The sequence below is a fragment of the Phycomyces blakesleeanus genome (genome assembly GCF_001638985.1).
Source record: "Phycomyces blakesleeanus NRRL 1555(-) unplaced genomic scaffold PHYBLscaffold_17, whole genome shotgun sequence".
Taxonomy (NCBI): Eukaryota; Fungi; Mucoromycota; class Mucoromycetes; order Mucorales; family Phycomycetaceae; genus Phycomyces; species Phycomyces blakesleeanus.
Window position 1 is genome coordinate 423,336 of NW_017265150.1, and position 11,972 is coordinate 435,307.

Consider the following 11,972-nt stretch of genomic DNA (forward strand, 5'->3'; position numbering starts at 1 on the left):
TGAGAAGCTTTTCTTTTTTTTATCGAAATAATAAGTCTCCAGATAGACCTTTTAAATTTTACGGTGCATCCAACTGGAGGTGAGCAGAACGATGTAGATATTTATATGGAGCTACAAAATAAACGTCGTTATACGTTTTATTCTGGTAACAAGGAAACCAGATTTTCTCATTTGTCTTTTATTTGTCTTCTTCTTTGAATAAAGGCTGTAGTACTTTGCCCACAATTAAACAATTAGGTATTCATGTTCGTGCGGTGCAGAGATGTGTCAAACGCCATTATAAAGACTTTGAAAAAAAAACGTCTTGAGAAAAAGATGCGCTAATGGTAAGTATTAGTGAGGCATGTAATGGCTTATATTCAAGTGATTTCAAGGCTTTTGTTTTTCATTCTGCCAGATTCTTTAGCAATTTTCGTAACAAGGAGATATTATAAAAAGGTAAACAGTACTTTTTTTTAAAAAAAAAACCATCACTGATATTTTTTTCCTTTAATGATATAAGATAAAGAAGTTTAATTTAACGGATTATATTGTGTGGTTTTTTGTTTGATTTTGGGCTGGTGTGAGATATATGTTATGATGAGGCGTTGTGAAAAAATCTTTATTTATGCCAACAAGTTCAAAAAGCTGACGAAAACCTTGTCGTTTTGATACGGTGAACTATATCCACCAGTGACTCTTGTATCTCTTATCGCAGTAAACTTTAAAGTAGTGATTTAGCTGTATAAATGGCCAACAGTAGTTCGATAGCTCTTTTTTTTATTTGTTCTTTAATAAAACTTTCTTTTTACCCATATTCATTTTCTTGTCACTGAGTTAGACACCTACATTAAATAGCCAACACACTATGTGTCGTCTTAGCCAAGGCAGCAGCAGCAGCTTTAGACCCACGATTCAGTATTTCATATCGATAGCGAAATAAAAGGTCCAAAGTAAACTGGAAATTTTGTAAGGCATGCAGCGACCTGGGCAAATAGAGTATACCAATTTTATGCGCGCAATACAACCCATCGATGTCTGTCATAATATATAAGTATAAAACCGGACCAAGCAAACCCATAACTATGACATGTGTGAATGCTTTCCGTGGGTCCAAAGAGCGTATGTTGATTAACATTGCTGCATTACTGTCGTAATTAAACTAATGGTGTGGGACGAGGTACCTTGAATTCGTTCAAACTAAGTTCAATACCCTTTTGCTGTTACTCTATCCTTTTTGTTCTGTGTACTTGGTCTAGCCATGTAATCGCCAAACATATATTAAAATATCTGCTTGAAATATTAATTAATTCTGCTAAAAGAAATTTTCATATTAGATAATATATCAACAGGCAATATAACATTCCAAATATCTTTTATATATACCTATAGACGCCCGAGAAATATATATCTGTCCATCAGAACTACAAAACCAAGGTTCTTTACTTAGCAACTCCAAAATCAATATGTTCTGTTGTACACAGTTCCGGAATATCTTCTTTGTGTGCTAGATATTGTGTTACTACTTTATTGGTTCTGTTGGGTGTTATGTTGTAAGCTTTGAATAATTGGCAGAGGTGGTAGTATTATTTGTTTTTAATAAAAGCAAATGAGGGAAACCATGAACAAACAAATAAATTCAAATATCATTTAATTCAGCTTAGGATCAGGAACTTAAGCAACAACCTCTTGCATACGTATTAATGAACCATTTTAAGCACAAGTGAAATGTGACCTTTTTTAGACAGGGAGAAAATCGAGTTAGCAAGTCATTTAATATAGTATCAAGGAGTAAGTAAGAAAAAAATAGAAAGCTTACATTACTTAAGTCCAGAATTCACAGCTTGATTATTTAATTGTAGAAGAACCTTGCTTTACTGGTTGTAAGCTTCATTTTTTCAGAAAGCATAACCCTTGAAAAAAGAAAGGCATTGTTATAATTACAAGAGCAATAGAAAATAGCTTTTACAGCACTTCATAAAAAGTATTATTGATTCATTTATTAAATGACTTATTAGACTTAAAAATATCAACATAAAATAATATATGTGCATATGGTTAACTTGCATAAAAGGTAGCAATATTGATAATGATACTTCGTTTTATTGATAAAATATTTGGAATTATTTATGATTAATGATCTATACTAGCGCTACTTGGTTTTAATTTTGATCACTATTGAGATTACAAATATATCCCGCTTTTATTTCCGACATCGCAACTTTCACTGCACCATATCTAATCAATTAATTTATATATTTTAATTTGCAGAATAAAGAAGAGGATTAAAGTATTCAACAAGAATACTACCTACTCAAAAATATATCTAGTATTAAATATACCAAGTAATTTAGAGCCAATACCTTTATAATCATTGTATGTATCTTTAATATTCTTGTTTCCTTTGTTCTTCCTACACTTTAATTCTTTTTGTCTTCCGAATAAAGACCGTGGCATGAGATTTTCCTTTCCCGAATTAAAAAGAATTTTTCCCGGAGTAACTCACAGACAAGCATCTAATACACATACTACATACTGCACATACTTCTTGTAATATAAACCACAAAAGCCAATTCAAACCAAACCAAACCAAACCAAACCAAGACATTTCTCCTTATTTTTAATGTATTTTATAACTTTTCTGGAAATGAATGAAAATCAAAAGAAAATAAATAGAGGTTTATGTCAAGGGAACAGAACCGAACGGATAATTAAATGATCCTTATTTTTAACCACATTGATACACAAAAGAAAGTAAGAGTAAGTATCATTCACAGAATATCTTTCTCACATATTATTAATGTTAACCTTAATGTTAATAGTATCATTCTTTTCCCTTCTTCTTCTTTGTTCTTCGCTGTTATCAATTTTTCTTAAACAAGGTTTTTCTTTGTACATTTGTCATTTCTTTATATAGTATAGACTATTTGGTATTTGATATTTGATATATATATATATATGGAAATTTAATGATATTTGTAGAGATAAATAATTGTAGATATGATGATAAATTGTGATGAATTGTGATAAATTATGATGCTGATGATGATGGTAATGATACAGTGAGAACGGAAATTTTTGTCACTTTGAGAAAATTGAATGTAACTTTCCAAAAAAATAAATATCACTTTCCAAAAAATGAATGGCATTAAGCCAAAAATGATTGTCCCTTTATGTCAAGAAGTTTTGTCTCTTTGAAGTAAGAGAAATGTCACAATAAGTTAAATCAAATTGACCTAAAAATGATATTTATTTTTTGACCTCAAAACAATTAGAATGGAGTTTTATTATAACATTGAATGATTTGTCGTTTAGAACGACTGGCAAATATGTATAGAATTTCAGCAGGTACGCCGTTACATGCCTCAGCAATTCTATCAGACATTTTTTTCTTCAGTCAATAGTTTGTGGCGTTTCAATTTTTCTTTTAAGATTGCCCAAAACTGTTCAATTGGGTTTAATTCAAGTAACTTTCATCCATCTTTCATCCATCTTTTCCCTTACAAAAATTCTGACAAAAAACCAAGCCATTTGTGCGTTTTTCTATGTCGATTTTACTGAGGAAAGCGTCAATACTTATAGAAAGAAAATCAAAGAATTTGAAGATTCTGAAATATGTTGGAATATTAGAGAGCAAGATCCCATTTTGGTTTTGAAACAAAGAATAAGAGGCGATCCATTGACTTATAAAAAATATCTTGATGAAACTCCTGAAGAAAAAGTCAATAAGAGAGAAAGAGTTGAATTAGTTACTGAGGCACAAGTCAAGCAATTTATCAACGAAGTCTATTGTCCGTCTCAGCCAGAAAACGATGTAATCTATGTCAAGGGAATTATTTCTACCAAGGAGATTTATGAATTAGTCAAGACTTTTACCACTGTTTTTCGTGAAAAAACAGCTCAGTCATTTGCAGCCTGGTGTCGTAATCAAAAGTTGAATTTTTTACTTGCAAAAGAAAAAAATCCCGAAGTATCACCAGAGAGTTATATATTTTGGAATACATTTATTATGGTAAACCAAGATACGACGGAATTAAAATGGTCGCTAATGTATTTAATTATAGACAACCTTATCAATTCCATGCGCACTTACTTACCGAAGTACCAAGAATCATTAAAAAACCTCAAGAAAAATGGATATGAAATTATAGGTTATGCTCGAAAATCACCAAGTGAAGACGTTACTTCTAGAGCAAGACTTTTGAAATCCATGGTATCAAATTTGAAAGAACGATCTTTTGCAACCAAAATATTCGTTTCACCTTGTAGTTGGGCCTCTCCGCCACTTGTATCGCGTGATTTACAAGGCAATTCACGAGTTATTATGAACGAGTTAAGTGTTGATGGTAACACGCAAGACTTGCTTGTCTACCTTAAGTCTGTTCATCATGATGTTTGCTTGGTTACCATTGACTTTGCTGGTATAACAACAAGAAGTGAAGATATTGTTAACTTGGTTGAGGCAAATCCCTCTTTAAAAAGGATTGCAGTTGAAACCTTTGCCCAATGCAATGAGGTGTTTATTTTTGACACCGAGAGATTAGTTAAAGATAATGGCCTATTACAAAAATTTGAGAATAGAAATTATTGTATTCAAAGATCAAAATAAATTAGCAATTGTCAGCGTTACAAGAAAGGGTTTGTTATAAAAAAAAAGATATAAAATAAAGTAAAAGGAGATCAGTTATGATCGAGTTTTGTGAGCACCACGCTATAAGTTGCGAACTTAGAATGAGAAAATATAATAAATATAAAGATCAAATCAAATCACAATGAATATTATGCTATCCAAGGGATTATTTTCCAATAATTAATATAAAATGTATCAGACAAGATGACGAATGTAGAAATAATGGGGTGTGAGTTAGAGTGCTCAGAGGCCAGAAAGAGAACAACAGAGAGAGACAAAAAGGGAAGAACAGACAAAAGAAAGGGAGGAGAACAAAAGAGACACCAAGAGCTACTGGGAGATCCCAGGCGTAACATCAGAATATAAATGATAGCTTTCAGGATCATTATGGATTCGCTTCATTGAGACCAAGATGGGTTGATTTGGTTCCGTGTTGTAGCAAATTTCAACGTCACCAAAATCTTTAAGTCAATTGATGTATTTTTTAATGTTTTCATCAGTATAGTCCACATAAAAAAACATGCATATTGCTAAATTCCTTGAGATTTCCATGACTAGGTAAATGGTTTTTTTTCTTTTGCTGGTGCTTTTATATCAAGTGAAAGTCGGTTTTTTGGCCTAGGCCAGAATTATGATGTGGGAAAGATGGATGGAAGATGGATGAAAGATGGATGAAAGTTACTTGAATTAAACCCAATTGAACAGTTTTGGGCAATCTTAAAAGAAAAATTGAAACGCCACAAACTATTGACTGAAGAAAAAAATGTCTGATAGAATTGCTGAGGCATGTAACGGCGTACCTGCTGAAATTCTATACATATTTGCCAGTCGTTCTAAACGACAAATCATTCAATGTTATAATAAAACTCCATTCTAATTGTTTTGAGGTCAAAAAATAAATATCATTTTTAGGTCAATTTGATTTAACTTATTGTGACATTTCTCTTACTTCAAAGAGACAAAACTTCTTGACATAAAGGGACAATCATTTTTGGCTTAATGCCATTCATTTTTTGGAAAGTTACATTCAATTTTCTCAAAGTGACAAAATTTATTGTTCTCAGGGGCTTCTCAAGCGCCCGACAAGATGACACGTAGGGTACTTGAGGGAGCAGGTGTAACTAATTACAAGTCTACTATGAGGAAGGACGCTCTAGTTGAATAGCGTTTATGACCGGGCTACTAGCTAGCAAGGGTTGTATTCCCAATTGGATGCGTGGTAACGAGGGTCAATAAACTACTGTTAAGAGGAAACGTTCTCAAGACAATAGAACTGCACTCAGTATTTAATTAGGGGCGTCAAATAATACTTATGACTAGGCGTATGGGGATGGAATCAGTTGTCAAAATGAAATAAAAATGGGAAAGCGTTTTTAACGAGGTAAAAAGGTTACTTTATTATTCTTCACTAAACTTCCTCTGATAATGGCCTCCTCTGCCAACTTCGTCCTGCCTACTCTACATCCACTTCAGTCTCCTCTCGCCACTTCTCACTTTCTCCGCAGTGTGGCGGCCACCAACCACCACGCCCACCGTCTCAAAGACCCAAAAGTTTGTCCAGGATTTTCTTATACGGATTGGCCGGAGTTTCCAAAATTAGTAATCGCTGGACAAAACTTTGGATTTCACTTTTTGCCTGGACAAAACTTTGTCCATGATTACTAATTATAGAAACTCCGTCCAATTTGTATAAGGAAATCCTGGACAAACTTTTGGGTCTTGTCGGGCGCTTGAGAAGCCCCTCACTGTATGTGATTTTGTATTCCAAAAACACAAAAATGTGTATAACAGTAACAGGTACTACTATGGTACAGACAGTATATATATATATATATGTGTGTGTGTCGCTCAACTTTTCTTTTATAATTCTAACTAGAACTGGAACTGTAGTATATTAGAGCGTAAAGTACACAAAGTATCAAGTAACTTACAAATGAAATTGTACCTGTCAAAAAAAAAAAACAAAACAAAAATACCCTGACACAAAAACTAAAAAGTCCATATTTATTTAAGCAAAGACTTACTAAAAGCCATGACAGAAGAATAGTCCTCCCATATAAAACAATCTACTAATAAAGACACCCACATATATTTACAAAGAAGTCTTGGAATTTATTACATCTTTTTTCTTTTCTTTTCATATATATATATACTCGAACTACATCAACTACATGAGAAGATAAAATAAAATATTGATATTGGTAATGGTAATGGTAATGGTAATGACCGAGGTTATATAAATTAAACCAGAAAAGCTTTATATATATATATAATCTTTGATATTTAAATGTCAAAATGTCATTTATACTTTTAATCTATAGACAAGCAACAGGTAAGATTCAAGTACACCCTATGTAACCACAGCAACAGAATAATAATAATTCTTATATATTGGAAACAGAAATATTTTCTTGATGGCAATTAATAATTCTTTTGATTAATAATCCATCAATTATATCATTAAACAGAAACTAAAATACAAAGAATGACAATATTCATATGTATATATATAAATACTGACTGTAGTTTAACCTTGTACAATAGAGATAAAGAGAGAATAAGTGACGACTTATGCATCTTTCAAACCAGCTTGCATTAGTTTCAAAATAAAGTTAAAAAGGTACACTTAGTAATAAGCCGTTCGTTCAGTTAAAGGAGCTCACCTGGAATCACAAGAGGTCTTTTGACTTTTTTTTTTAAAAAAAAAATTAATCTGTTTCCCTGGAAACCACCATTATCTTATATACACACATCAAAATGTATCTATGTATGTAGAATCACGGTTTGATTTGGACATATGATTTTCTTTTTAATTCACTCACTCTACAGCCAACCAACCCACCCCTGTCCCATTTATCCTCGAGACCTTTGTTCTTTACACCAAAAATATAATTGACTTGTGATTGAACTGTAAGAGTTTAAAAATATTTTTGATTGACAGCCTTCACTATTAAAGAGTCATCAGCACCAAAAATAAAATAAAAAAATTAAAAAATTAAAAAAAAAAAAAGAAGGGGGGAATAATAATTGAATTTTAATTTTTTAATTTTTCAATTTTTTTTTTATAAAAAAAAAAGTAGATATACAAATGATGATTTATCTAAAGCAGAAAGAAGAAAGAAGAAAAAAAAAGGAAAGCAAGTATTTGTCAGCACTCAGGAAAATGCTCGCAATAATACGCACATACACGTACACACACTTCGCTGTCTAAAATCATGATCTGCTAAATTTCTATTGGCTGTAGAGGTAAAAGTGACTTTTTTGTGCTTTGGCTCTTACTTTTGTGTGTTTGTTTGTGGATTAAGGGCGCTTCTTTAAATTGAGATCTACTTTTCTTAATATTTTTTTTTCCTTCTTCAGCCTGGTCTTTGCATCTCTCTCTCTCTCTTTCTCTCTCTCCTTCACTCTTCTTTTTTTTTTAATCATTAAAAACAACAACAAGCATCTACATACAAATTTATATATAAAACTATCAAATGGGTCTTTTGTCACTTGGAACACCACTTCACTGGAAAGAAGCCAAAACACACGCTGATCACGTCCGCTCCCACGGTATCGATCAATTCCTTCATATCTATCATAGTCAAAAGGGCCAGAAGAAGCAGTGCTTGCTATGGGGTGACGAGGTAATAACAATAACAGTAAAATTCAGCATATAAAACAAAAGAGAGAGAGAGAGTACCTAGCGTATTGGCAAAGTCTCACACACAAGATCTATTTGTCTTTGTGTATTAGGTTGAGTATGTTGTGGTTGATGTGGATGAAAAGGCAAAACGAACAAGACTTTCTCTTCGCGTATTCGAGGTACTGGCCGAACTTCAGGTTGCAGAACAAGAGTATCTGGAAGGCAAAACAAAGTAAGTACTGGATATGGATATGGATATAAGCTATAGTCAACGACAAAGACAAGAACAAAAAACAAGTCAGATAGAGAGATAAAAAGAGATTACTACTATGGATGATTGGAAGAAAACAAGATAACTTATCAATAATTATATTATCCGTACTTCTTTATCTTGTCTCTTTTTTTTATAGGGTAGTACCAGATGCTCTCTGGAGACCAGAATATGGAAGATTCATGATTGAAGGCACACCAGGAGAGCCCTATGGCGCCACATTCCAAGATCTATTGACAGTCGAACCCAGCATGAAGCTCAGAAGACGTCTCGCATTGGCTGCCATGAAACCAAATGAAAAGCCGATGACTCTTGTCAACTACCCTCGTCTCGGTTGCCCCGATGAATTAGTACCTCCTCATGAGCCCAATGGTAAAGCATGCCAGAGTATGTTTGTACCGGACGAGATCATCAATCCTCATGCAAGATTCCCGTAAGTTACACCACATATATCCTTATCGTAAAGGAGTATATGAATTTGTATATAAGAGCACAAAGAGCTTAAAATGATACCATCTTGTCTTTTTTTTTAAAAAAAATAAATTCACAGAACATTAACGGCAAATATTCGCCGTCGTCGTGGTGCAAAGGTGGAGATCAATGTTCCAATCTTCCATGACACCAAAACCCCAAAACCTTTTATCGATCCTACCGTCCTGTGGGACAGAACCTTGTTTAAGCACGACAAGGAAGCAAAGGAAGGTGCTGCCAAGCCTGATCATATCTACATGGATGCCATGGCTTTTGGAATGGGCTGCTGCTGTCTCCAGATCACTTTCCAGGCCTGTAATGTAGATGAGGCCAGACGTCTTTATGACCAGTTGGCCCCAATGACTCCCGTGATGGTAACAAAAAAATATATATTTGTTTTGGTGTTTTGGATACAAGAAAATTTTGTGTGTACATTTATTTATTTATTTCTTAGTTGGCCTTGACTGCTGCTGCACCCATCTTCAGAGGCTATCTTGCCGATGTAGATTGCCGTTGGAATGTAATTGCTGCCGCAGTAGATGATCGCACACGCGAAGAAAGAGGATTGGAGGTTAGTAAGCTGTCTGTATTGAAGTGATATAACAGGATTAAATGTGTATTCAAATAAGGAGGCTGATATGAATATTAATGATTTATTTATAGCCCTTGAAAAACAACCGATTTGTCATAAACAAGTCCCGCTACGACTCCATCGACACCTATCTCTCCACAGATCCAATCAACAAGCCCAAGTACAATGATCTGGACTTGGTGTACGATCACGACATTTACGATAAACTGCGAAAGAACGACGTCGATGATCTGTTGGCAAAACATGTGTCGCACTTGTTTATCCGTGATCCTCTGGTAATCTTTAAGGAGCTGTTGGATCAAGATGACACAAAATCTTCTGATCATTTTGAAGTAAGTAAAGTGACCTTATTAGTGGAACTCTATAGTTTATCATCCTCTTCTTCATATATATATATATGAATATAAAGCTTAAATACATCAATCTGTGACTTTATATGCTTTACACAAACAGAATCTTCAATCAACCAACTGGCAGACCGTTCGCTTCAAACCCCCACCACCAAACTCTGATATCGGATGGCGCGTTGAGTTTAGAAGTATGGAAGTTCAGCTTACAGACTTTGAAAATGCTGCATTCTCCGTCTTTATCGTCCTGTTGACTCGTGTTATCCTCAGTTATGGCCTAAACCTTTATATCCCCATTTCAAAGGTAGAACCCTATACCGTGATTTACGGATGTTTAATGTTCTAATATCTTTAACCTCAATTTTCTTTTGCATCTCTTTGTGTGTGTGGGCTTAAGATTGACATCAATATGCAAACGGCTCAAAAACGAGGAGCTGTCTTGAACGAAAAATTCTACTTTAGAAAGAACATCTTTAATTCTCATTCAGATACCCAGAATGAAGACGATGACGATGAATACGAACTTATGACTGTGAACGAGATCATCAACGGCAAGGAAAATGGATTTACTGGATTTGTGCCTTTAATCCACCATTACCTCGAGAGTACAAACATCGATGTCCAGACTCGCTGCAAACTTTCAAGCTATCTGTCACTCATCAGCCGCCGTGCTAGTGGTGAGCTGATGACAGGAGCAGCATACCTGCGACAGTTTGTAATGAACCACCCGGCCTACAAACATGATTCGGTTGTTTCTCCAGAAATCACCTTTGATTTGGTAGAGACAGTCGATAAGATTGCAAAAGGCGAACTCAAGGTTCCCGAACTCTTGGGTAACTTTGCCGCATAACAAAACGAGCAAAACATCCTTTCCATATTTTCTTTCTATTTTATCATTCTTTCTTTCTGTTTTGCATAATTCTTTTCTCGTTCATGAGAATCAGAACCAAAACCTCCATTACACGTCTCAAATTTCAAATGTCCTCTTATTCCTTTCCCACGCCTGCTTTCTTCCTTTCTTCTTCTCATCCTTCAATGTTCTGTTCTGTTCATCTTCACTTTCTTTAGATACTTTCTTTTTTCTTTTTCTTATTGATCTTCTTTAGTTAATAGTCAAATTAACCTACTATAGATCGTACAGATAAAATCAAAATCAAAATCAAAATCAAAATCATAGTATAATAATAATCATTACTACTACTACTACTACAACAACAACAATAACAACTAATAACAATATAATAATAAAGGCCAAGAAAGAGCCAGTATTTTTGTGTTTTGGTGCTGATTGGTCTGCATATAAATGTGTATTTTTATTGTTTTATTGGTTTTATTGATTTTATATCTTTTTGGCCCCAATGCCAGACTTTTTCTTGTCTCGAAGCTCAGCCAATCTCAATCTGCGCTCATCTCTCCTTCGTTCCATTTCCGCTTTTCGGTCAGCTACACTCTGTGCACTTGATCCCTGCTGCGAGTCTCTCACAGTTGTTGCTGTAGTAGTAGTAGTAGTTGTTGTTGTTGCTGCTGCTGCTGCTACTGACTTGAAGAAACTATCTGTGTCTGGCTCTATACTATAATCAACCTTCTTTGATCCACCTACTCCTGCTCCTGCTCCTCCAAGTTGCATCGAAGTTCCTGCCTTGTGGGCCATGGACGTTGAGCCAAATGAGCCCATTGTCTTTTTAGGAGAAACAGACATTGTATAGAGTGGTTCTGACTTTGCAGTCTCCAAAGGCTCCCATGTGTCTTGTAAATCTTCCAGTGGTTCATCATCACCCCAGCCTCCTCCATTCTCTTCTTCTTCTTCTACTCCATAGCTACTATTGTTATTATAATTTACTGCTGGCTGTGGTTTGAAAAGCTGGTTGCTTGTTGCCGAATTTTCAACTGTTGTTGGAGAGAATGAGGGTGTGCTGATAACAGCCGGAGGAGAAGTAATATCGCCAACTGGTGACGCAAAGCGAGCACCGATCGAAGACACAGCCCAGCCTGCCAGACCTTTGGTTGCCCCACCCAATACTCCTGACATGGTCAATGCCAATGCTGCTTGTTGCATT

At 34.7% G+C, this 11,972-nt stretch overlaps 4 protein-coding genes across 4 annotated transcripts; 2 read left to right on the plus strand and 2 right to left on the minus strand.

Moving 5' to 3' along the window:
- Positions 1-3,012: 3,012 nt before the first annotated feature.
- Positions 3,013-4,588, plus strand: PHYBLDRAFT_64084 (hypothetical protein; the record flags this gene model as incomplete). The annotated part of the gene is made up of 3 exons (XM_018441231.1): positions 3,013-3,030; positions 3,295-3,445; positions 3,507-4,588. The coding sequence occupies 3 exons, from the start codon at positions 3,013-3,015 to the stop codon at positions 4,586-4,588; spliced, it is 1,251 nt and encodes a 416-aa protein (XP_018288881.1).
- A 1,558-nt stretch (positions 4,589-6,146) lies between these two features.
- PHYBLDRAFT_64083 (hypothetical protein) lies at positions 6,147-6,611 on the minus strand (the record flags this gene model as incomplete). The annotated part of the gene is made up of 3 exons (XM_018441230.1): positions 6,147-6,412; positions 6,541-6,554; positions 6,586-6,611. 3 exons carry the CDS (start codon positions 6,609-6,611, stop codon positions 6,147-6,149), a joined length of 306 nt encoding a protein of 101 aa, XP_018288882.1.
- A 1,376-nt stretch (positions 6,612-7,987) lies between these two features.
- PHYBLDRAFT_38250 (hypothetical protein) lies at positions 7,988-11,192 on the plus strand. Its single transcript, XM_018440104.1, has 8 exons — positions 7,988-8,235; positions 8,345-8,466; positions 8,645-8,938; positions 9,056-9,350; positions 9,431-9,547; positions 9,640-9,900; positions 10,022-10,219; positions 10,313-11,192. The coding sequence occupies exons 1-8, from the start codon at positions 8,086-8,088 to the stop codon at positions 10,763-10,765; spliced, it is 1,890 nt and encodes a 629-aa protein (XP_018288883.1). The 5' UTR covers positions 7,988-8,085; the 3' UTR covers positions 10,766-11,192.
- A 13-nt stretch (positions 11,193-11,205) lies between these two features.
- On the minus strand, positions 11,206-11,964 carry PHYBLDRAFT_159484 (hypothetical protein). The gene has a single exon (XM_018433992.1). It carries the CDS (start codon positions 11,942-11,944, stop codon positions 11,255-11,257), a length of 690 nt encoding a protein of 229 aa, XP_018288884.1. The 5' UTR covers positions 11,945-11,964; the 3' UTR covers positions 11,206-11,254.
- Positions 11,965-11,972: the final 8 nt, after the last annotated feature.

Coding starts and splice junctions, on each gene's coding strand:
- PHYBLDRAFT_159484 (XM_018433992.1), bottom strand. CDS start 11,944: ATGTCAGGAGTATTGGGTGGGGCAACCAAAGGTCTGGCAGGCTGGGCT.
- PHYBLDRAFT_38250 (XM_018440104.1), top strand. CDS start 8,086: ATGGGTCTTTTGTCACTTGGAACACCACTTCACTGGAAAGAAGCCAAA. Junction 8,236..8,344: donor GCTTGCTATGGGGTGACGAG/GTAATAACAATA, acceptor TTTGTGTATTAG/GTTGAGTATGTTGTGGTTGA. Junction 9,901..10,021: donor AATCTTCTGATCATTTTGAA/GTAAGTAAAGTG, acceptor TTACACAAACAG/AATCTTCAATCAACCAACTG.